At 44.6% G+C, this 25483-nt stretch overlaps 1 protein-coding gene across 4 annotated transcripts in view; it reads right to left on the bottom strand.

The window, feature by feature from the left end:
- Positions 1-25483, bottom strand: part of SLC12A8 (solute carrier family 12 member 8) — a 136243-nt gene that overhangs the window by 29890 nt on the left and 80870 nt on the right. For all 4 annotated transcript variants that reach the window (XM_019448649.2, XM_019448651.2, XM_019448647.2 and 1 more), the window contains exons 7-9: positions 11297-11384; positions 9685-9772; positions 1796-1942 (exon numbers count right to left, since the gene is read on the bottom strand). In XM_019448649.2, coding sequence (XP_019304194.2) covers positions 1796-1942; positions 9685-9772; positions 11297-11384 — 323 coding nt within the window. The remainder of the gene's footprint in view (positions 1-1795; positions 1943-9684; positions 9773-11296; positions 11385-25483) is intronic.

The following is a 25483-nucleotide window of genomic DNA, read 5'->3' on the forward strand; positions in this document are numbered from 1 at the left end:
TTTAGGACAATGGGGAAGACCAGGTTCAAGTTTAGAATCGTTGTTCTCCTCAGGGTTCTTCAGTAGAGGATGGCCACATACAGCCGCCAGCTCCTAGCCCACCTCCTACCCTTCCCAGACCATACTGTGGGGGCCTCACACCTACATCTGGACTCCTGCCCATACCCAGGGCCTAAAAGGACAGGCCCAGGGAAGGGGCCCTCGCAGACCCTGGATGTGGGTTGTGGGACATCCGGGCAGAGAATTCCAGGCAAGAGTGCAAATGGTCCAGGGCAGCACATGTACACCATCCAGAAGAGGGGTCTGGGATCCAGTGGGCATGTCCCCTTCATCTCATGAACTCCTTATCAAGGACCAGAACCCAGAACACAGTCTATAAAGCAGGGTCTTTTGGCCTGAATCTAAGATGCTGACTGTCAGGAAGCAGGAACTGTTATACATTCCTGGTAGAAATACAAAAATCATACAAATTCTATGAAAGGTGTCTTGACAATATCTATTAAAATTAAAAATACATTTTGTTGCAGCAAACCCACTTATGAAACTATATCCTACAGATATACCTGCACATTAAATAATTACACACACATATACAACATTATTCCTTGTAGCAATGTTTACTGAAAGCCACACATGGATCAATCCATAGGAAACCAGATAAAAACTATGGTCTATCCACCCAATGGAAAAAGAATGAAAAAGTTTTCTTGACATACATATGAAAAGTTGGACTTCCAAGTTATATTAAATGAAGAAAAGCAAGGTATAGAACCACATGTTAGAACACTATAGTTGTATAAAAAAATAGAGAGGATTCATAAAAAAACTAATAAAAACAGCTACTGATAGGGCATGGGTGCTGGTGAAGAAAGAGATAATAAAGGAGTCATGATAGGAGCAAAAATTCTCAATGTATACCTTTTATATCTTTCTTAGTTTTGAGCCCTGTGTATACATTACCTAATAAAAATACATGAAATTAAAGTAAAAGAAAAGGCATATACCACATAGAAGGTACAGAGATGAAAGTCAGTGCTCCCACCCAGCCCATGCTGGCTGATGGGTCAGAAGTGGAGGATGGTAAAGGAGGGCTGGTGACCCTACCCGAGAGGGGTCTGGGGTGGGAAGGGGTTGGGGGAGGGTCTCTGTGGTGCTCCAATAAGACAGAAATGAACTCTTTCTCAGTAAACCACATTATTGGGAAGTGGGGTTCTCTCTCTCTCTAACTCTCTCTCTCTATTTCTGTTTTGTCACCGCTTAGGTTTTAGGAATGTCTCATTCTATCATTTCGTGACTCAACCAAGCTATATTCTATCGGTGAGAGTTTGAGCCATGAAGACTGACCGGAGGCCCAGAGGCCCGAGGTATGAGAAATCATCATACAGCAACCCCAAAGGAAAGGCAAAAATCAAGGGCAGAGTTTCAGCTGCAAGGTCCAGCTCCCCTCCTCACCAAGAGATTTTTTTCTTCTATGCTGAACTGAGAGGATCCCAAATTTATTTTTATTAAAGGATGTGACACTCCCTTTCCCTGTTGCTCAGGGTCCAAGATGCCATTCTGTCAGTTAGCCAACCCAGTGCCAAGGGGTTCTGGTGGCTATGACATTGACAGATGGTTTGTCCAACTGGCTCCGCCCTGAGGCTGCCAGAGGACAGGAGAGAACAACTCTGCATTCTCATTTCTCCCACTCTGGAGAACTTGACCACTGGCTCTAATCGGAGAGACTTAAGCAATTTATTGGCTGATAATCTGGTTCACAGCAAAATGTACATTTCTCAAAAAAAGGATCACTCACCCCTTTCCCCAGAGAGGCCAGTGTGGGAATCACTTTCTCCTGGGCAATGCACTGCAGGATCCGGGGGGCTCCATAGAGTCCTCCCATACAGGAGGCCAGAGATGAGATGTATAAGCCCAAAAGGAACAGGAAGCCCACCAGGGACACCTGTATAAGGAAGCAATTTCATTACCCAATGCCGGAATATGCCTGTCCCTTTCTGTTCCCTAGCACCATCTGCATCCCATCGATCATTAGTCCTCTAGATTCAGCCTCTCGGATATATTTCCAATATTCCCAACTCCATCCCATTTCATTCATACCGCCACTATTTCAGTTTGGCTCACCATCACCTCTTGTATGGACAACATAGAGGTTCTCAAATTGAGCGTGCATCAGTCTCAGCTAGAGGGCTTGTTAAAATACGGATTTTTAAAATTTTTTTTTCAACGTTTTTTATTTATTTTTGGGACAGAGAGAGACAGAGCATGAACGGGGGAGGGGCAGAGAGAGAGGGAGACACAGAATCGGAAACAGGCTCCAGGCTCTGAGCCATCAGCCCAGAGCCTGACGCGGGGCTCGAACTCACGGACCGCGAGATCGTGACCTGGCTGAAGTCGGACGCTTAACCGACTGCGCCTCCCAGGCGCCCCAAAATACGGATTTTTGATCCCCACCTCAGAGTTTCTGATTAAGCAGTTCTAGGGAAGAGCCCAAGAATTTGGATTTCTAAAAAGTTCCCAGTTGATGCTGATGCTGAGGGTCTGGGGACCACACTTTGAGAACCACTGGCCAACTGGCCTCCTGCCTCTACGTTCTGTCCACTCTGAATTATCCCCAAGCCTCTGCCAGAGTGACGTCTCTAAACTCAAACTCGATCATAATGTCACTGCCATAAAAATATCAATGGCTTCCCAACACCCTGACATTCTCGGCCCCTTCCTGGTCTGTGACCTTTGTAGCCCCATACCCCACACACTCAGAGTCTTTGAGTCTTTGTCAGAATGTTTCCCTGCCAGCTAACACCCTCTGTCCACTCCTAATCTACTCATTGTCTGTCTGTTAAACCCAGTTGTGCTTCAAGACTCAGCACAAACCTCCTTTCCTCCATGAGGCCTTCCCCAAGCCCCTCATAGCAGCGGCTGCTCCTCAGGACCCCGTAGCACCTCAGTGTAAGGTGAGTAGCACCCTCCCACACAAGTGGTCCCAGAGGCCTCATTTCTGCAGGGCTCCTATCTTGTTCATCCTAGTATCGGTGCCAACACAGAGCTTCGAACGCTGAAGGAATGAATGAGCTCCATGACCCACGTGGCCCACAAATCACCAAGAGATAGACTAAGAGAGGGCACAGTTGTTCTGCTGGATGTTGACTCGCAAAGATCAGTGCTACTGGCCATGCAGCTGTATCACAGGCTGTCAGGAACTGTCCCCCCCTCCCCGTCCCTGCCCTGAGCTGGACCTCATCTGTACCCAGCGGGAAGTCTGTTTTCTGATTATTTGAGATGCCCATCTCCATTCTACTTTACCATAGGCATGGTGGCCAGAACTGTATGTTCCAAATGCTCATTTGTCCAAAGATCACAGATGGGGTCATCTTAATTTGCATGGTTTTGTCACACCCTTCATGATGAAGATTCTCCACCTCACTTTTTATGTCCTTGCCTTGTCAGTTCACTGGGTCAGTGGCATCAAGCTACATGGAATACTAGTCCGTGGCTAGACCTCTTTCCTGGCTCATAAATTATCACAGGAAACCTGCATCAGCCAGGATTCCTGATTAGAAACAAAATACTTTTAAAAGAATATATTTGTAGGACACTGGAGGTTCACAGAATCATCACGAAGCTGAAAGATCATGCTCAGAAAGGGCTAGACCGAAGCCTGGAGGCACAAGCTGGACTCTGGAATGGGAACAGTTTGACCAGGATGCTACCAGCACCCTGTTTCCCTGCAGATGAATTCCCACTATCCCTTCACTGTTGTCCCATTCATTACACTTGGAGCATCTGATGGGTCTAAGCTAGGTCACATGCCCTACTTAGGCCACAAAGGGGCAGGCAAGAAAGCATCTTGTCCTTCGGGCTTCTGTACTATTAATATTAAGTGGGGCTCATCACTCCCTCCAAGATCACATATAGGTGGAATAACCCCCAAATGGTCAGGGATGCCAGGGGCCTGATGAACATAACTCAGGTCCACTGCAGAGCCTAACTTGAACTTCATTTCAGTGTGGATTACTTTTCCCTAAATGTGTTACCTCATCTTATTCCCAGAATCTCTCATGTCTATTTTCTTCATTATCACAGGTGTCTATGTCTATTCTACCCCCGCTCTTCTTATCATTTTATAACTAGAAGAAATTAATATCATCTAATGTTTATCCCTTTTTTTTAAGTTTATTTATTTTTAGAGAGACAGAGAGACAGAGGGACTGGGCGAGGGGCAGAGAGAGTAGGAAAGAGAGAATCCCAAGCAGGCTCCATGCTGTCAGCGCCCAACGTGGGACTTGAACTCACAAAACCGCAAGATCATGACCCGAGCCAAAACCAAGTCAGATGCTTAACCAACTGAGCCACCCAGGCGCCCCTCCCATCACTCTATTTGTGTATTCTGACAGCATTTGTAATTTCCACCCTGGGCTATAGTCCATTACACTCATGGCTTATCTTGCAGTGCAACATAAGCTCCTGTGTCTCATGCATCTTGCCCCTGCCCCACCACACCTAACAGTCTGGCAAACAGGCTCAGCACATGCCCATGGAATTCATGAAGCTTCACGACTTCACTGTGACTCGTGCCCTGGATGCCTCACAAAATTGGCAGATAAACTGGCTCCATTATCAATCTCTGATCCATTCTGAGATGCAATCCTTCACCTCTAACCTTTGTTTCTGTCTTCTTGACCAAATGCATCCTGTATTTGCTGGTTTTAAAAATACATAAACTCCATGATGAAATTTTATCAAAAGCTTTATAGAAAATCTAATTAGTAGTTCTCTGATCTGGCTATACCTAAGAATCACTGCAGAAGTTTTGCTTTATGAGTGTAGGGTGGGGCACAGACATCCTTGATGTTTCTGAAACCCTCCAGGTGATTCTAATGCACAGCCAGGGTGGAGAACCACTGGGCAAGGTGCATTGTACCCACCACACTGTCCTTTCAGAGAATTCTCCAGGAGACGTAGGCATGGTATCTCCTTGCAGAAACTGTATTGCTTCTTATCCAAAAGATTATATATATTTATGTTAAAAAAATTTTTTTTTATTGAAAGTCTGTCCATTTACTCAGATTGGAAATGAGATTCCCTAATCTGGCTTCCTCCTAGTGTGGGGCTGACCCAGGAGCTGGAGTCTCTGGCACCAGGATGCCCATCTTTGGCTAGCCTTCCCACAAACACTCCCTGGGATTCTTGCAGGACCTTTGGGCTAGGGGTAGGAGAGGGGACTTTCCAGGTATAATGACTTGTTATGTCCAGTGTATCAATTGTGTTTACAATGGTCTGTTCACTTGATAATCCTTTTATATAAAATTTTTATTGGGGTGCCTAGGTGGCCCAGTTGGTTAAGCGTCTGACTTCGGCTCGTGATCTCACAGTTCCAGAGTTTGAGCCCCGCATCAGGCTCTCTGCTGTCAGTATGGAGCTCACTTTGGATCCTCTGTCCCCCTCTCTCTCTGCTTCTCCCCAGTTTGCTCGCTCTCTCTCTCTCAAAAATAAATAAATATTTAAAACAACAAAAAAACCTATTATTCTGATTATTCTGTCAATTTTGCTGAAAAATGAAATGTCTCATGTCTGTATGAATTATAAGAACTCCATTCTATTTCTCTCTCCCATGTGCATCCTATTTTGTCCCCTCTATCTGCCATCCATCCATCCTTGGAAGCATTCACTGAGGACAGGTTATGTACCTGGCACAATGCTGGGCACAGGGTAAGACTTTTTAGGCACAGCAGGAAACCACACAGCTTTGCTCCCAGCCCTTGGAGAATTTAATCACTGTCTCTATTCATACAGAACTACAGACTTGTTAACTGTGCCAGTGGAGATGGAAGTGAGCATTTATTTGAGCAGATGTGTGTCAACAGTTCTTTATGGGGGAAAAAAAAAAATCACCCCTCTGTCATACACCTGTTTGAGCCATCACAAAAAATTCTGTCTTTCCAACATATTACCTGAGGTGGGAACTACCCTAATTTCTTTCCTCAGTAACTACTGATAAAAATCATAATTCCATCTCTCTGCTTTTCATATTATATCCCAACTCCCATTGGAGCTTCACTAAGAAATCCCACCTATCCACTGGCTGCTCCCTTCTCCTGAAGGATTGGATTCAAAGTCATTTGCAGGGTGCTCGTTCTGCCTCATCCAATTCCTATGTGCCCTTGATGTTACTCAGGAGTATATCCTGAAACCCTTTATAATCCCAAATTGCCTCACAGTCCCCTAGTTTTCTCTCACATCAGACATGAGTTTTCTAATACGGACCCTACACCACAAAATGACCAACAACTCAACTTTCAGTCAAGTTTTCTCTCTCGCTTCATAGCCATTTTCCATCAGAAAATAAAGATGGCTTCACTTCCTGAGAGGCAGTTCCGTGTCCGTGATGGGGAGCAGAGGGCAGCCAGGATGGGCTGGATGGTGGATACTCAACAGCTGGCAAGGCTCCTTCACCAGCCGAGGGCCCTGCCCCACCCCATCTTGTCAAGCACAACCTGTACCCTGGGCACTCAAGGTCCCTCTTGAATACATGAAACCATGACTGCCAAATCTATGGATACCTCATTTTTAACAAAGATGCTTTTGGGGTACTTTTCCTACTTAGTTTGTTCTTATTTTGCTAGATAGCAAGCTCCAGGCTTCCTAAAGTACTTGGTCTTTTGGATGTTAATAAACATTTTTTTTCCTGAACTGTATACAAGTTTATTCTGAAACAATTATTTAATCTGTTCAGTTTTACCCCTACTAATAACTGATCTTTATACAACTCCCTTTTCTATAACTGAATAATATTGGGATTGATATTAGGACTGACTTTTTTTTTTTTTTCCTATCCTGCTAAATATGCTGGATTTGTAGGGAGAAAAATATGCCCCATCTATAAGGTTATCCCCATAAGTAATGTACAGAGGAGTCCAAATTTAATAAGCACCTACTATGTACCAAGTATTGTGGTTTACATAGATTACCTCAGAGCCACCACAACGTACTAAAGGTTTTTTAGAAAGTGTAACACTACAGAGACTAACACCCAAAAGCCAGGAAAAAGTTTTGGTGGGGCATGGATATAAAACAAAAAAGAAACTTCTTAGAGAAACTGTAGGCTGGGAAGCCAAATAATTAGAAATAGATCTGAGAAGCTGCAGGAAACCCAAAAAGAAACAGATGAACTGACCAGCTGCAGAAAGAAGGCCGGGGCAGCCAGCAGCCATTGAAGGTAAGTGTTCTGGCAGAAAGCACCCGACAGAAAGACAGAGAAGTGCACTGAGGAGCTTTGAGAGAACCAGCACCAAGGGGAGCATCCTGGAGGCCTGCCCTGGTCTGTGCCCGAAGGGGAGACCCTCAGGACACACAGACCAGACTGAGGAGGATTTGCTTCCGCTGGGCCCAGAAGAGCTCAGAGATGGGCTGGCTCAGAACACAGGCCATAGCTAAGACATGAAACCGGATGAACAGTTTACTAAAATCAGGTGAGGGTGGTGAGCTGGGTCAAGTAACCATGTGGGACACTGCACACTTATACCCTTCCATTCTCCAGGCAGTGCTAATAAAGTTGTTTGTGGCCCAGCTCACTGCCTGAGTATGTGCCTGCTACTGCAGCTGAGTCAGTCCCAAGGAGGAACACCGAAAGCCAAAAGGAGGAAAGCCAAGGTTCAAGGCTTCGAGGGGGGGAAGTCCTGTGTGATCCCTTTTGGGGGGGGGGGGGGGCTTTGGGGAGCAACAGCACACCAAAGTGCCGCCACTTTGGAGTTGCCCTGGTAGGTTCTGTCCCTGTTGACTTACTTGCTGTGCCAGCCCCTGTTTGCTGCTGAGAACCAAGAACAGTATCTTTCCTTTCTTTTAGGTTTTACAACTGTCTATTCTAAGACACAGTCTATTCCTCTCTAAAAAATGAACTCTCCACCTCTCATCCTGATGTGTGCACAATGTCATTCCCACAGATCATTGCCAAGCACGGTTTAGCAGGTGCCCCCAACTGGCTAAATGCTTGCCTACCTGTTCAATGTCTGGGACAGGTGGCATTCCAAGCAAGCTTCCCCAGTTCATGTGTCTATTATTAACAGTGGAATTTCCACCCACAAAGGCTTTCCCGTGCTGTCCATGGAGATGTTTTTACTTTCTCATTGTAGCCTTCCTTGGATACAGGCTGCCTCCCATCCCACATACCTGTTTTTAGTTCTTTCTGCAAAGGAGGGGAAGGAGGGAGAGAGAGGAGCCCCAGACCAGGGGATAATTTGCTGTGTTCCATCCAGATAAGAGCCTCAAATGGTTGAAAGGACCTCTGTGAGGGAATCTACTAGAAAGAAACCAGCTTTAGAGGCAGGCGGAGCTAGCCAGCTAGCTAGCCACTGGCAAGTTGCAGACAGCAGCAGGCAGATTCCCCAGGTCAAAGGATCAGCTGTTCCCTGAGGCCTTTAATTCCTCTGATGCAGTCAAGCTTTTCATTCCACAATTAGAGAAAAGGCCCCTTGGAGGTGAAATTCAAGATGGAAGCATGCATACAGTTAAACATGAGGGTTGTAGATTCCTTCCCTGAGAGCAAACCTCTCTCTGGGGGTTTAAGACCTTGGTCCCTGGAAGTGGGGTGACAGTCCTCTCATTACCTGAGCAGCTCCCCTCTTTTAAAACCTGCTTTCATAGTAAAGTCAAGACCCTTGAAAACATAAGTCATCTTTACATCGTGGCCTACATATCTTAAAAAGAAACATGTGCTAATGTGGAAACCAAGCCCAAAAGTAGCTCAGAAGAGAAAGTTCAGAGTTTTCTGCCCCAGGCTGCCCCAAGGAGTGGCCAGTGGCCCTCCATGAAGACGAGCAAAGTAGCTTTTGCTGAGCCTCTCACCAGGAGAAAATAGTACTTTCTCCCAAAATATGAGCAGAAACACTCAGAAGTTAACAAAGAAAACTTTCCTAGCCTACTACATTTCTCTGATAACTAACAGGAATCTCAGGGTCCACTCATCCTCTAGGAACTTAAGGGAAGGTAGGAGTTTTTGGGGATTTCCAGAAAAGCATATGGGAATCTTATTCTCCTAGGTTCTAGAGATCCCAAATGAGTGTCCTTGACTGTCACACGACCTCTATCCTGTAAAGGGCAGCAGTGGAACGTGAGGAATTTGCTAACCTTCTGGCAGGCGGCGTGTACAGCTCTTGAAACAAAGATATTACGGCCAGATCAACCCCAGCCCACCCCTGGGAGAGAACACAGAGTCAAGGTCCTCAGAGGGCAAGGCGGGCCTCACCCTGGTGTTCTGGACTCCATCCACTTAGCTGCCTCTTTTCTGTCCATCAGCCTCCTCCTTTCACTGGCTTCCTTAGAGCAGCACTTTCTGCTCATGGTAGGAGGTGAGGCTTTTGGCAAAAATGAAGGACTGGTTGAGCAAGGGATTTTTGCTGATGGTATCCTTTGTTTCTGTCCTGATTTCTGACATGAAGAGATGGTTGTGTTCTATTGTTTAGTCACCTGCATGTAAGTGCCTTTCCAGGGGCTGTTATCTGTTTCTAGGGATCTATAAGAAAAACTTCTACCTTTTCCATATTTTTGCCCTTCTTCCCCTGCTACTTCAGCCCTGGGCCCAAGACTCTCTGGATTCCCAGGCAGGGCTGCAAGAGGGAGGTAGCCATTTGTTATGGGAGCAAATAAAGGAACCAGCAGACTGAGCCCTTCAGCAGTGCTGGACTCACCCACCTTTTCCGCTATCAGGAAGTCATAGCGAAGGGCCTCTCGGGTGCAGACAGAGCCCAGCAGGAAGACAAATACGATGTACAGAAACCACCTGCAAAAAACCCCAAGAGTGGAGCAGAGCTACATCCCTGACTTAGGCCAACCCCGTCCCAACTCACCCAACTCAGCCCCTGGGTCCCGTGGGGACTTGTCTCAGAAGGAAAGAGAAAGGCCAGTCATAAAGCCTCCCTCGCTTGTCTGAGGGGGCTTTCAGTACTCTTTCTCCTCTAGCATCTTTTGCCAAAAAAGTGTATCATTGTTTTGTCTCTGACATCAAAGAAGAAAAACACACAAAGTGTATTGGGAGTGGGGAGCGAGAGGCCCCACTGACCTCTAGGTTGCCGGGACTCAAGCAGGGTTGACTGGCAGCCCCCCAACCCCCCTTCGTACCCCTGAAGAACAAGTACATGATCTTTCAGGCTTCTCGGTCCTGCTGTTCCTTGGATCCCAGATGATAGAGAGCCGAGCCAAGTGTGAAAAGGGCAGCAGTGACCTGGCTCTGCCCCCAGGCACCCTGTGACCTTGAAAAAGTCACATGATCCCCGCAGCCTCATTCCCATCTGGGCAGTGAGAGGATGGGCCAAAGGTTCCTCCAGGGGCCTCCCAGCTATGACCTCCAAATGAGGCAGGGTTCTTTCTTCTCTTTCCTTCCCAACACCCCATGTATGCTCTGTTGTCTCCATTCTCTTCCCCACGCACAGCCATATTGAGCACAAAATAGACTGAAGTGATGGTGCCACTATAATAAGCTAAGAGCACAGTCAGCATTTGTGAATATTTTAACAATATCATGGTTGAAATAATACGGGCACTTTTAACTTCTCAAGACATTGTCATGTCTACCCAGTGAAGGCAGAGAAGCTTCTTTCTGTAGTACTGAGAATAAAACAGAAGATTCTAGAAGGTCAGAAGCAGACCCGAGGTCACTCGGTTTGCTCCTGTGGGTGGCACAGTGTGAATTAAAACCCAGGGAGCCTGACAGCCTTGGAGAGGTGCAGGGGAGGCAGGCCGGGTGAGGACAGTTGGGGGGGGAGGGGTTGGTAAGGAGAGCCTGCTATGTGTCTTTACACATAGTATCTGCTCCACAGTCTCTGGGGCACACATATTCTCATTATCTCTACTTTCCAAGAAAGGAAACAGAGGCTCAGAGAACCAAGTAAAATGCTCAAAATCACACAGCCCCCCAGCAGCAGAGCTGGGATAGAAATCCCAACATTTCTGATTGCAAAACTCTTCACCTTTAAATTCCTCCCAACGATCCTGGAAAACCAATGGTTAAAAAAAATCCCCAAGTTCAAAATGGAAGTGGGGGAGGAGGAGGGGCAGGAGGCTGAGGAGAAAGGAAAGAAAGGATTCCTCCTCCTCCCGCATTCCCAGGCAGGGGGTATGAAAGGGCAAGCGTCTGAACCCACCAGACGTGAATTTTCCAGCCCGCTGAGTGTTAAAAGGAGAACTGGAATATGAAATAGATTGGCCACAGTTGGGGCACTCTCAGAACAAAAGGGGCAATCCCCTCTTTTGCCTGGGGTTTTCTCTCCCTCTCTCCAGCTGATTGCCATGAGGGGAACTTACTTACGAGATGCCAACAGCTGCTATGGAGCCCAGGGGGATGCTGGCAGCGGGCTCCCTGAGGTCACCCCCCATGTTGAAACCAGCCATGACTCCTGAAAGACACCCAGACAGGGGAGAGGGGTGAGCAACGAACTCCACTCCATGAATCGCCTTCTCTTCATCAGGGCCCTCTCCTGGAAGCTATCCCACGGCAAGCCCTTCCATCTGCAGTTCTGGCAACTGAGCTTCTCAATCTCCCCTGGCAACTAGGGAGGCATCCGTGGGGCATGAATGGGACCTTTGTGGATTGGATGATGCTTGGGAGGAAAGCCCTGCTGGCCACAAAAGCATCTTATGGTGCAGTGCAAAGTAATGAGGGTGAGTGAGGCAGCTGGCAGGCTGCACAAAGGTCCTGTGGCCACATACTGAGCTCTGCCTCTACCCACCCGCCCCCCCCCCCCGCCAATTCCCTGGGGAGACTCAGCCTTAGCAAAGCACCTGCTTTCCCCTCTTCAGCAGAGTTCCTTGCTTCTGCTTCCCACTGACTACACTGGGGTTCAGGTGTCCTGGGGGGCAGGTTGCATCCAACAGCCAGAGCCAGAGACCAAAGGGCTCTAAGCAAGTTCTAAGGAACAATCCTGAGAACAGTCTAAAGAACTGAGTCACAAACTCCTCTTCATTATTGCTTCTATTCCCCAACCACACTCATGAGAAGTCATAAATTAGTCATGATGGGGAGGGAGGGCAGTGTGGGATGGGGAGGGGGGACATCGCCTCTGTCCATGCTCACACACAGAAGAATGCAACAGATGATATGTTCTGAACGTCAAAAGTAGGTCCAGCCCACAAGTGCTCTATAAGTCCTGGTCAGGAAAGTTTTACAAAGGGGTGGGTGCATCTCCAATGTGGCCTTGCAGGAAGATTTACATGGGCTTAGGGACAGAGCTGGGTCTAAACCCATCATTATGGATTTATGAACACTTTCAACCTGCCAGTGCCTGTGCTAATGCTTTCCATGCATTTTTTATTTTGCTTTATCCTCACAACAATCACATCAGAAAAGTAGAATTATTTCCCCCATTTTATAGAAAAGGAAACTAGTGATCAGAAAGGTTAATTAAAATAGCCGGAGGTCACACATTTAGTAAGTGGGAAAGCTAGGATTCAACCTCAGTCACTCTGACTGAAAATTATGCTCTTACCCACCCCCCACCTTCTATAATGCTTGTTGGGGGAGCTCAGGTGAAATGGAGTGAGGTGAAGGTATGGAACCAGGGAGCTAATGAGGGCCTATTTCAAAGGGTGCCCTGAATGGGGGCCCCACACTGGGACTGAACATAGGTTGACCAGCAATTAATTCTGGGATTAATTCTGGGACCAGCAATTAAAGACTGGGACTTTATCCTCAGTAAATAGTCAAGGATATGAGTACAGATGTAGCCAAAAATGTTTATAAGTGCTTGTCTATAATAGTGAAAATGAGAAGGAACCTAATGTCTACAAGTAAGGGATTGGTTCAATAAGTGATGATATGTCTTTCAGTAAATACCAGGGCTCTGTGTTATCAGAGATATGTTGTGACATGGAAAGATATTCAAAAGCTATTGTTTCATTTTCAGACGCATATTAGAAAACATATATGGCATGATCCCATTGTTGTAAAAAAAAAAAAAGGCAACAGATAAATTTATGCATAGGGAAAAAAAAAAAAGAACCAGGACATGTTTTAAAAATGTTAACAATGTTATTTCTGGGTGATAGAAAACAGATCATTTTTTATATTATTGCTTATACATATACATATTTCTCAATTTTCTACAGTGATCATTTTGAAACTGGGGAAAACTAATTTTTAAAGGGCTTTTTGTTTTCAAACCACACATTAGGCACCTCTTCTTTCCTCCTGTTTCTCTTCTTCCCAAAATCTTATTAAAAGGGTAGGAAAGGGGGAAATGCATACATGCCTCTAAGAGGAGGATTGGGATGGGGCATCAGCCATAAGTAGACGAAAGGTTGCTACAGATGTCTGGAACACAGAGAATGGTGAAAATGACAGTGAAAGGGAAGGAAAAGAAAGCCTTAGAAAACTTCTCTAGAGGATCTGAATAAACCCGAGGAAAACCAGGGCTGTTAGTGTGGATGTTTACACCCAAAGGAAGCCCTCTTCAAGAACTAGCTGTTCTCACAAATCTATTGCTGTCAAGTTGCCTGTGAAGGAAGAGCCCCTTTAGGGAAACAGACCTACACACACTACAGCCAGGAATCCATGCCAGCAACCAAAGATTGCCAGGGGTGTGATGAAAACCAGCAACAAATACACAAATACATGCATGATAAAAATAGAACAACCTGGGCTGGAATAAAAGTATAAATCAGGACACAGAAGAGAATTTTGAAGAAAATAGTAATGAGTAGCTCCAGACACACCCAAGAAGAATATTCTATCTATAAAGCAAGATGCAATGAAAAACAAAAATAGTGCAAGAACAAAAAAGAACCTTTGGAAATTACAAAAATGATCACTAAAATTAAAAATGCAGTAGAAGATTTGAAAGATAAAGTAAGTATCCCAGAATTGAGAACAGAAAGATGAAGGGGTACAAAATTTGAGGAAAGAAGAGAAGAAATAGAGGAAATATCTTACAGCTACAACATCCAGCTAACAGGAGATGCAGAGAGAACAGAGAAAACACAAGAAATAACCAGATAAATAAGTGAGAAGTAAATAATAGATAACCAGAAGTAAATGTCTCCAAACTGGAGAAGACACAAGTCTACAGGTTGAAATATCCCATAGAGTAGACAACACAAAGATCAAAATATAAAAAGTCCATACCCAAATGCATCGTTGTGCAACTTCAGGAAAAACCCTAAATATTTCCAAAGGTAAAAACTGAACACTTATAAAGGAAAAAAATTAGACTTCTCTTTGGCAACAGTGAATGCTAGAAAACAATGGAGTACTGATTTTAAAATTCTGAGGAAAAATTATTTTGAAACGAGAATTTTAGCCAGATTACCAATTAAGTGAAAGCAAAGTTTAGTAGAGAAGAGCTCAAAAAACTGACCTCCCACATATCATTTCTGAGGAAGATACTAAAGCATGTACTCCAGCAAAATGAGGATGTAAACCATGAAGGAGGAAAACACAAGATTCTGTTTGACTCGGAAATGGAGTAGAGTCCCAGAATAACAGTTGTACCGCAGAGAAACCAGAAGATATTGAGCAGAAGGATTGAGGCCCCAAGAGAGAGGCCTCTGAATAGGAACTGGATTCAACACAATGAACAAACCGGACTAACAAACTGAATGATTTTAAGGACATGCTGACTGTATATTTTGGCAACAAGAGAAAAGAAAGCTTATTGAAACTCCAGGAAAAGGGAAGAAGAAAGTCCATGTCTAAATAGGATTCAAGCTAACATGTCATGACATGATTTTACACAACTAATAAAATGTAAGAACAAAGTAAGTCATTTGGCCACGATATTAGGAATATTCTCCCCTAAACGGCACAAGGACCTCATTAGAATCACAGCAAAGGAAATGGAATTCTAGCTGCTGCTTCACTCTTCAATGAACAACAGCTACATAGTCACAATAGGATACATGTTTACTGTTTTCTGACGTCTAAAAATTGACCTATGGACAAGCACAGAGGACATAACTCTAGTTACAAAATGGAATATGAATATTATCTACCTTGACAATATAAAAGTAAAGCTATGACTAACTGATATTAGGAACTAATTTTAAAAAGAGACAGAGAAAGAAGTAGAACACAAAAAGCACTAATAATTTCATCATAGTACTGTTGAAAAACAAAAATATAAGTCCCATAATCTTTCACTCAAGTCTGGCTTAACTGTTACAAGCTTCAATGCATTTAATAAAATACTTGAAGGGCACCTTCAGTGGGTTAAACATCTAACTTCAGTTCAGGTCACGATCTCATGGTTTGTGAGTTCGAGTCCCCCATCGGGCAAGCTTGAGCACCACATTAGGTGAGCTTGAGCCCTGCATTGGGTGAGCTCATGCCCCACTTCAGGTGAGCCCCACTTCTCTCTCTCCCCCTCTCTATCTCTGCCCCTCTCTCTATACAGAAAAGAAAAGAAAAGAAAAGAAAAGAAAAGAAGAGAAAAGAAAAGAAAGGAAGGAAGAAAGGAAGAAAGAAAGGAAGGAAAAGAAAACTTGAAAGATTCTAGTAATGAATCTAGCCTTTTGAGCTAGCCATTAAATTTGGTAGGTAAATAAGGAAAAGGCTAGTGAATATTTTTATACCAGTTGCAACTAATTTTAAGCTAATTCTAAACTTATTCTGTATCTTGTTATCATAAAGGAGAATTTCTAGTGTTTGCTAAAAAGAACAAAGAAATTTCTAATACTGAGCCAGTTTGCCTTTGAAGTTACAAAGATTGTTGACTTGTAAACTTAAGACCAAAATGTTTTTTTAATAGATTTGAGCCTCTGTGTGTCTGTGTGTCTGTGTGTATGTGAAACTGTGTCTGTTCACTTAAAGTTGTAGACTACAGTTTTCAGAGGATGTTGCCCATTCACCTGCTAATAATCAACTTGTTATTGCTTCCCTGATACTGTTCTAAAGCACAGATACATGGGCATTCACTTCCAAATGTCCTCTCTCTGTAAACAGAGCTTTTCCTACTACTATTACTTTCTCTCTTTTTTATTTTTTTATGTTTATTTATTTTTTGAGAGAGAGAGAGAGAGAGCGAGCATGAGCAGGGGAGGAGCAGAGAGAGAGGGAGACACAGGATCCAAAGCAGGCTGTAGGCTTTCAGCTGTCAGCACAGAACCTGACGCGAGGCTCGAACCCACAAACTGTGAGATCATGACGTGAGCCGAAGTTAGCTACTACTCTTACTTTCTAATCTTATACTCTAATAAACTTTTGCCTGCTGCTAAAAAGGAAAAAAAAAAAAGCACAAATGCAAAAAGATTATACAGATTCCCTTACAATTAGGGACTCCCTTGAGATAAATGAAGTATTCCTTGTAAAAATATTTTACACATAAAAATAAATATGACTGTAATACATTAATCTTAAAACACAACACAGAATCTCAATTTCCCACACCAACAATAAAGAATGAAAGGATGTAGCCCAAAATTGATAAAATAACAGAGATTTGAGAATATTATTTAAAGTTAAAAAGTTAATTTAAGAAAAAAAGCAACGTTAACCATCAAAATTTAGGAAGTGAATGAAGGAGCATGTAAGTAAGCTAAACTCTACTTCTGAACACAGATTCAATAGATTACATCTTTGATTCATCAAGTTACAGATTCAAGCTTATTGTTTGGTAAATATGCAGCTAGCTCCCAAAGTGCTAAAAATAAAAAGTGGTTGCTCCCATGGAGGGGTATCTGGTGTGGTAACGGGTAGAGTGGGACACTATTGCTTTATATTATAAGCACTTCTGTAGGATTTTCCTTTTTGGCATGTGTAGGTCTTATTTGTATCAAAAAAGGATACCCACAACCTGCCTCACTCTGACCAGTGTCCCTGAGACCAGATCTGTCACGGAGGCTCTGTTCAAAGGCTACGGGCTCACAGCTCACTGCCAGAACTACCTGGTGTCAAGGGCATCCCTGGCCAAATATCCATGTTCACCTGACTCCCAGACCCCACTAACTTCATCCACTAATACCAGCCCTTCCTGGACCTCCTAAATTCTGACCTCCGCAAAGGTTCCCACCTGTCACCAGGTTCCCCGGTAACTCACCTGCCTGGCCACGTTGCCTCCCAACATCTACAATGGCCTCCTCATTCTAGCTCCTAGCCCCTAGCAATTTTATGCCCATTCATTCAGCATTGTAAGATTACATACCACTAATGATTCTGCCACTTTAGTACCTCCTACAATTTGTCACATCATTTTGTGCACCTTCCATCAGATCATTTACAAAGACCCACAAGGACTCCACTGATATGTATGCTCTGTCTAGGAAAGTGATTGATTAAGCCTAATTGCTTCCTGCTTCCAACCAGGTTCTATACTCATAACAAAAGCCCTTTTCTTCACCCAGAATCCCTTACAGTCCATGACCCAACCTTTGATCACAGGTCTTGATAGCTGGCCTGGTGTGGGATGCCCTGGGATCCTGGTCAGTGGGAACAGAGAGGATAGACATGGACAAGGCCACCCTCAGGAACACAGACAGCCAGAAGGTGGCTTTTGAGACAAAACAGAGAAGCCAAAGGGTAGGTAGTCAGTAGGACAGACACAAAGCATCAATGACAGGGAAGTACCTGCTAGGCAGGTCATTCCTGCCAGGCTACTGTAGTGATCTATGCACACCTGTTAGACTGGCTTGCACACTGACACTGTCACTTCCAGAATTTCACCCTTGCGTGACTACACAATTCCCAAGCAGATGAGCACTAGTTCTGGTGAATTAGAAATTTCTCGCTTGCCAGCTGGATCTAGAAAAATTATTTTGATTTAGTAATTTTTTTGCCCATGCTTGTCAAGTATTGTAGAGATTCTCTAGTTTGGCTTTCTGTCTGCTTCTGCTACCATTTTAAGATATCACTGTTAATGTTAGAGCTGAATTTAGGGTGGGTGTAGAAGAACAAATACTATTTCCGAGAGCATTGGTGTCCAGATGTTTTACAGATATTAAAGGGAAAAAAAGCTTGGGAAAATCTTGATAAATAAGGTTAGAAAGTTTTTTACTGCTGGACTTACCAGTGCCTACAATATGCTAATTTTCATCATCCATCGCTAAGAAGAGAAATGTAACACAGTGTTTCCCAAAACTCACTTAACAATTTTACATTATTTTTTAAAGAAAAACTACTCATCACTAGTGTTCCATGGAAGACAGTTTGGGAAACACTTGTGTCCATTTTATAATTACTGTTTAATCTTTATACTTTTCTTGGGAGGCTTCCTAAAACTGCTTAAAATGGCTACTTAGAATCAACAATTCTTTTTTTTTTTTCTTTTTTTTTTAATTTATTTTTGGGACAGAGAGAGACAGAGCATGAACGGGGGAGGGGCAGAGAGAGAGGGCCACACAGAATCGGAAACAGGCTCCAGGCTCCGAGCCATCAGCCCAGAGCCCGACGCGGGGCTCGAACTCACGGACCGCGAGATCGTGACCTGGCTGAAGTCAGACGCTTAACCGACTGCGCCACCCAGGCGCCCCGAATCAACAATTCTTAAAGCTAGAGGTGTCCTATAGGTTATCTACTCCTACCTCTTATTTTACATATGAGGAAACTGAGGCCCAAAGAGAGGAAGTGATTTTGCCCAAGTTTCAGACTAACTGCAGTACTATCTTCAAGTTTCCTGATCTCAAGTCAGTGTTCTTTCCACTATGTAATACAGTTTCTTGATTTCTAACACCCATGCTTTTCTTGGATTTCCCTTTTATAACCAAGTAGCTGTATGATTAATTTGGGGTTACCTCCCCCACAAGAAGGCTGAATTTATCAGTTATGATCAGCACTATACATTGGTTTACCCACAGGTACTTTCATCACCAGTTCTAAATCACTAGTCTGTGCCTGGACCAGGGCATTTCCCCTCCTGGTAGGTCTTAAACTGCCAGTTCCAGGAAGCAGTTAATTGCTTTACCTGAAACCACATTTCTCCCTGCATCAGGATGACAATGTAGTCTGTGCACATGTGACTTTGGTAAACAGCTTCCTTCATATGGTTTCCTTCATATGCCTCCTGATTTGGTCTTCCACCCTAGTTCTACAGACTTTTAGCATGTTTATTGTCTCAGCTTTTGTATATATGTGAGCTGGTGTTGGCCATCATCTTACCAGCTTAGGTTTATGAGGCTAAACATCCAGCGCCATCCATAGTCTCCTGGGCATTGACATTATGCCTATAGCTGGGGTGGGTGTCACCAGGTGAATATGGTGCTTGGGCTTAATGCCCCAGTTCAAATATCTGACCTAAAAACAGGCATGGATGGCCAGGGGAGGAACTCATCCCCTCTACATCTCAAAAATAAGCTGTGGTTAAAAGAACCAGTACGTCAAGTAACCACTGGCTTACAACATTTGCAAGACAATGGCCATGTCCTTTCGGAGGGTGGGGGGAGTCAACCACAGCACACACACTTCATTTGTTGCCTGCCATCACAATCCCACTCCCCACCCTACTTTCTTATTTGTTACTGAAAATGAGAATTCCTAAGGGGGAAAAAAACCTAATAGTTTTTCTAGGCTTTTCTGGTTTCTGTTAGTTGTTCATTAAAGAACGACTCTTTCTCAAGGAGGTTCCAAGCTTCCTCCTGGGTGCTTTTCAATCCAAATCTGTGTTCTTAGAAACCTTTAATTTTCTCCTTCAGCTTTAGCTTAATTGTATCTCTGGTGCCTATTTTCTTTCTTCTTTTAAGTTCATGAGTTTATTTTTCTCTATCATTAAGGCAGAAGATCCATGCACTAAAGTTCCCATGTCTTCTCTGCTGCCTTTTGTCCTGAAGGAAGCAGTCTGTTACTGTTTGGAGGCAGTGTGGCTCTGAGCCTCAGTTTCCTCGTCTACAAATGGGGATATGATTATTTATCTGACAGAACTGTTGTTAAAGTTAGAATGAGCATTTATAAGGCACTCAGCACAGTGCCTGGCACCTAGGAGGTGCTAAAGAAATGTCCACTCAGGAAAGACAGGCTCCATCCCTCACTCAGAGATCCTTGGGTTCCTAAGGACCCTGGTGGTCTCTCCTTACCTTCCACCTGAACTCCAAACCCACTCCTTCTCCAAACCTATTGGTTGGTTTTTCAGCTGTTCCCGAGGGAACCTTTCATCCCCTCTTGGCTCCATTCTCTGAGGCAGAACCTGTCAGGCCCCACCCTCTCGGTGCCTTAGAGTTTCTGCTGAGACAGTGTCAAATAATGGAATGTTTAAATCCCAGGATTCAATTCAATTCAACTAAATGCCAGAGTTGTTGGCTTCTGGGTCGGGGGCAGCTCCAGACAAGCGTGCATTCTCTCTTCCAGCATCCTCTCCAAAGTAGGTGGGAAGCAATGGGGTTCAGCACCTTGGGGAAATAACCTCTCTTTGTTATTGTTCCCTCATCCATAAAATGGAATAATAACAGAACCCATGGAAGGGTCCAGGTTCTATGGGGTCTGACACTTTAAAAACAACACAGACTTATGAATATGAAATTAAGAACAGGGCGTAAGCAGGAGCTTACTCAAGTGAGGGACCCTGAAGTCTGGGGTTCATTACCTTCAGGGTAAATCTGTGCTTAATCGAAGCAGTGGGGCTGTGGTGGGGTTTAAGTGAAAGACTATATGTAAAGTGCTCAGCACAGCTCCACACCTAGTAGGCTATTATAATGCTAATGATTATTACAGATATTTATAATAATTTTGATAAAATTATATGTTAACTCCATAAATAAAATTATAAAAAGAAACATGACAATAATTATAAAGCTTCCTTCTTTTCTCTTGTTCCTATCCTACTCATCAGAATGCAGTGGAGTGAGCCCCACTCCAGCTTGTCCTTACTTGAGGCTCTCTCTTCCTTAAACCTGTGGACCCCATTCTCTGGGAGTTTCCATTTCCTAGTTCCTCCATGTACTGTGGTCCCTAATCCCTGGAGTGGCTGTGTGTGTGTGTGTGTGTGTGTGTGTGTGTGTGTGTGTGTGATTGAGAGAGAGAGAGAGAGAGAGAGGAGAGAGAGAGGGAAAGAGACAGACAGACAAAGAAACAGAGAGAGAGAAAAAGCATTCTGTGGGGTGGATATTTGTTTCTCAGGGCAAGTTTGGTTGTGTAGCTTGGAGAAGGAAAGTGCTCTAAGAAACAAAGCAAATGCAGAATCTACTCCAAGGTCCCAGCCCCACCCTGCAGCCAGTACTGCAGGGTGTGGTGGACTTTGGGGAGAAGGACAGAAGGACAAAAGGACATGCTTCATAAATCCAGAGAAGCCACTGAAACCTAGACTTCAGCTGCTCCTCTCAGGAAGTGTCCTGCCCTTGAGATAAAATATCTGAAGTAATTTAAATCATATGTCTGACTGGAGATGGGGACACAAGGTGGGGGGACTTTTGTTTGTTCTTCCAAACTCCTCTCTCCTCTCCACAGCCTGGAGGTTCTCTTGTTCCAGAAGAGGATGGCGTTGGAGGGAGCCCCAGCCATGACTCACTCGGAGCTAATCCTTGGCAAATCCGTCACCATGGAAACTGCCAATCATCCATGCTTTTCATAGCTTAACAGAACATCTGCCAGGGGAAAGCCAAGTGATACAAATTGTTCGTCCTGCCTACCGTGTTTACACTGGGGCCCCTGGAAAACAGTGAGAGAGCCAGAGAGGCAATGTTCCATAGCAGGATGGTGGCCCAACTCTGGTCACTAATTAGCCGAGTGACCTTTAACAATCCTTCATAAGCCCCTCTGTGCTCCTCCTTCCCCAGTTGGTCACATAAAAGATCAGTCCTTCTCAACCTGGTTGGGCCAAGGGGCAGTGGGAGAGACGGGGAAGCCCATCTCCGGAGAAGCGTGAGGTAAAACAAAAGGCCTGTGTAGATAGTTTCTTCAATATTATAATTTTATATTTGGACTTTTACAAAACAATATTTTCATAATTTAAGCTGCAGAATATAAAGCTTGACTAATATTCTTAGGTAGCAATCTTTCTCAAAGGAAGGACAAATATACCCTCTCTGGTCCAGGGAGGCATATCAGAATTTCTAGTGTAGGTGAGGGTTTCAGTATCATTATCAAAAGTGAATATGGATTAAAAAGAAAAAGTTGAGGGGCACCTGGGTGGTTCAGTTGGTTAAGCATCTGACTCTTGATTTCAGCTCAGGTCATAATCTCATGGTTTGTGAGACTGAGCCCTGCATCCGGCTCCTCACTGTCAGTGCAGAGCCTGCTTGGGACTCTCTCTCTTTCTCTCTCTCTCTGCCCCTCCCCTACTCACGTTCACGCATGCTCTCTTTCTCTCTCTCAAAAGGAATAAATAAAACGAACGAGAAAGAAAGAAAGAAAGAAAGAAAGAAAGAAAGAAAGAAAGAAAGAAAGAAAAGAGGAAGGAAGGAAGGAAGGGGGGAAAGAAGGAAGGAAGGAAGGAAGGAAGGAAAAAGAAAGAAAGAATTGAGAGCTGCTGAACTAGCAGATCTCAAATGTTAGTCCCACTCAGACTCTGGGCCACTGTGTGGCTCTTCAAACCTCAGGCTGCTGCTAATTCCTTGCTGGAAGGAGAAGTACTGAAGAGGGGGGCACCCTCCCTGCACCACTCCCTGATGCCCCGTCAGACCAGGCATCCCCTCTCTTCTAAGACACAGGGCCCAGAGAGGCAAAGGAGGGGAAGTGTGGAGCAGCGTGGAGGGGGCCCAGCAGGGTCACACTATTGACTCAAGCTCTTGTGGGTGCCTGAGGACGCCCCCTGGAGTGCGGCCAGCCAAAGAGGTCCACAACCCTGCCTCAGGTGTAACTGTGGCCCTGACACCCAGGCAGGGGTCCAAGGAAATGCTCAGGTGGGAAGTCTCTTGAAGGTGTGCTCTGCCTGTGTGGGGGAGGGAGGGCAAGTCAATATTTTCAAATGTCAACTTAAAAAAAAAAATTTCCTCTATTCATTTTCCCCCTTGCATTTTCTGCCCATTCAAGAGGAAGTTGACATATATTTCATTGCCTTGAGGGAGATACGTGCCAGAAGGAAGCTTAATTTGCCTGCACCCTGTTTTGGGTTCTGTTTCTCAAAAGCCTGAGCCCTTAGGAGATTTTAGAGAAAAGGAACCGCAAAATAGGTGGGGGAAAGCATGGCAGGGGCGGGGGCGGGCAGTGGAGGGGGCGGCGTGGACATAGTTTGGTACATAGTTTGCTGGGTCCAGTGTAAATAAAAATATAAGATCCCTTGTTCAAAAATTATTAAGAGTTTTAGCAAAAGTAAATCATTACACTGAGCAGGGGGCCTTTCTGAGCGTGGGACCCAGTGTGAATGCATAGGTTCATGCCCATAAAGCTGGCCCTGGACAAAAGTGTCTGCCATATTATTACAGAAGATTGCCCCTGGAGCTGAAGGCAAGGAGATAAAGGCTCATAAGATCTGGAGCCGTGTGGATGTACGACCCACTCCTGGTCAGCACAGCAGGAGCCCCACAAGACCCTTGGAAGGAGGGCCTGGAAAGTGCATAGACTCTAAAGCATAGGGCTCCCTATGTACTTGAGCATGTACTTGAACAGATGTGCAGACAGGACATCTGGCTGTGTGTACAATGATGAAAAGCCAGACATGCCTTGGGACTTGATAAGACCCTAAGACCCTGGAACAAGATGGCAGGGCAATGTAGAGGCATTGATGAATGACTGACATTCATTTTTAATCATCCTGGCAGAATGAAGACTGAGTCAGAGACTGACTCTTTTCATTTCATAAAAATGAAAGAGATGCATTACTTCTGGCACATCTGGATTTGTGGACCAAGATTCTACCTGCTCCTGAGGCCTAGCTCCAAGCTCACTTCTGTGGTCAGCCTGGGGGGTGGGGGTCAGGGCGGTGGGTCAGGTAGGAGACTGCTGTGGTGATCTATTGAGAGATGAGGCTTGGACCAGAGTGGTCAGGTGGTAGAGGTGGAAAGAAGTAGGAAGTAAAGGAGAAGCTCCTTTAGGAGGACTTGGAGGGTACTGGTGAGAAAGAGGATGTTATCATGAATAACTCCCCATTACTGGCATGAGCAATTGTTTGGATGGAGATGCCATTTCCTGAGATCAAGAGTAAGGAGAAGAACCAGTTGGGGGATGGGTGGGAGGGCTTGGTTCTGAACATGTTGGGTCTGAGATACCCAGTGGATGATGCCATGTAAGAAACTAAGAATATGATACGAAGCTTAGAGAAATCTGGGCTAGAGGTACAAGTCTGGGAGTCATCAGTCTTGTGAGTGGTCATTGAACAGTAGGCATGGATGAGATCCTAAGGAAAACAGTAGAGAAAGAAGAGAAAAACCCCAAAATTTAATGGGCAGGCAGAAGAGGATGTACCCAAATAGGCAAGTCAGAGAGGCAGGGGGCAGACCAGGAGGTGCTACATCAGAGAAGGCAAGAGAAAAGGAGGAAGTGGAGGTTGCCAGTCAAATGCACTGAGAAACTAGAGATGATAGTTGAACTGAATAGCATGGCAGCCACTGAAGACTCTGGAAAGGCCATTTCAGTAGAGAGGCAGGCTCGGAATTCCAAAAGAAGAGCATGCACAAAGGCAACAGGAGGCAGGAAATGGAGACAGGAGCACAAAGCCCCAGTGCTTGATTGTGAAAAGCAGAGAAAACATGCATTGCTGGAGGCCAGAGTGGGATTCAGGAAAGCTGATTAAAGGCGATTAACGTTGTTCATTTTTTTCATTTGCACAGCTTTACTGAGGTGTAACTAATAAACGATAAGCTGCACACGTTTAAAGTGTCATAATCTGGAAAGCTGTGACATAGGGATACACCTGTGAACCTATCACCACAGTCCAGAATAGTGTTTCATACCCCCAAATTTCCTTGTCCCTCCCTCCTGCTCCCCACACCCCTATTCCCCATCCACTGATCTCCCTTCTGTTACTATAGTCTGCATTTTCTAGAATTTTATATAAATGGAGTTTTGTATAATTTTATCTTTTAAAAAAAGTACTTGTTTTTGTCTGACTTCTTTCTTGCAGCACCATTAATTTTTTTTAATGTTTATTTTTGAGAGAGAGAGAGAGAGAGAGAGAGAGCACGCAAGCAGGGGAGGGGCTCACAAGCAGGCTCCAGGCTCTGAGCTGTCAGCACACAACCCAATGCAGGGCTCGAACTCACGAACTGTAAGATCAGGACCTGACCTGAAGTGGGACGCTTAACCAACTGAGCCACCCAGGTGCCCTGTGCAGCACTGTTATTTTGAGGTCCATCTGTATTGTTGCAGGTATAAATAGCTCATTCCTTTTTATTGTTGAGTAGTTTTACATGGATGGCTATACCATAATTTATCTATTTGTCAGTTGATGAATATTTGAATTATTTCTAGTTTATGACTATTACAAATTAAACTGCTTTTAACAGTCATGCACAAGTCTTTACATGTTTTCACTTCTCTGCAGCGGATAACCAGGAGGGGATGGCTGGGTGTATATTTAGGTTTCTTTCTTTTAAGCCTATATAGTACCTGGTATTCCCAGGCAGTCGCCCATCCACGCACTAACCAGGCACAGCCCTGCTTACCTTCCAAGATCAGACACATTTACGGTGCTATGGCCATAGACTG

Source organism: Panthera pardus, unplaced genomic scaffold, assembly GCF_024362965.1.
Source record: "Panthera pardus isolate Hobbes unplaced genomic scaffold, ASM2436296v1 HiC_scaffold_16, whole genome shotgun sequence".
NCBI lineage: Eukaryota > Metazoa > Chordata > Mammalia > Carnivora > Felidae > Panthera > Panthera pardus.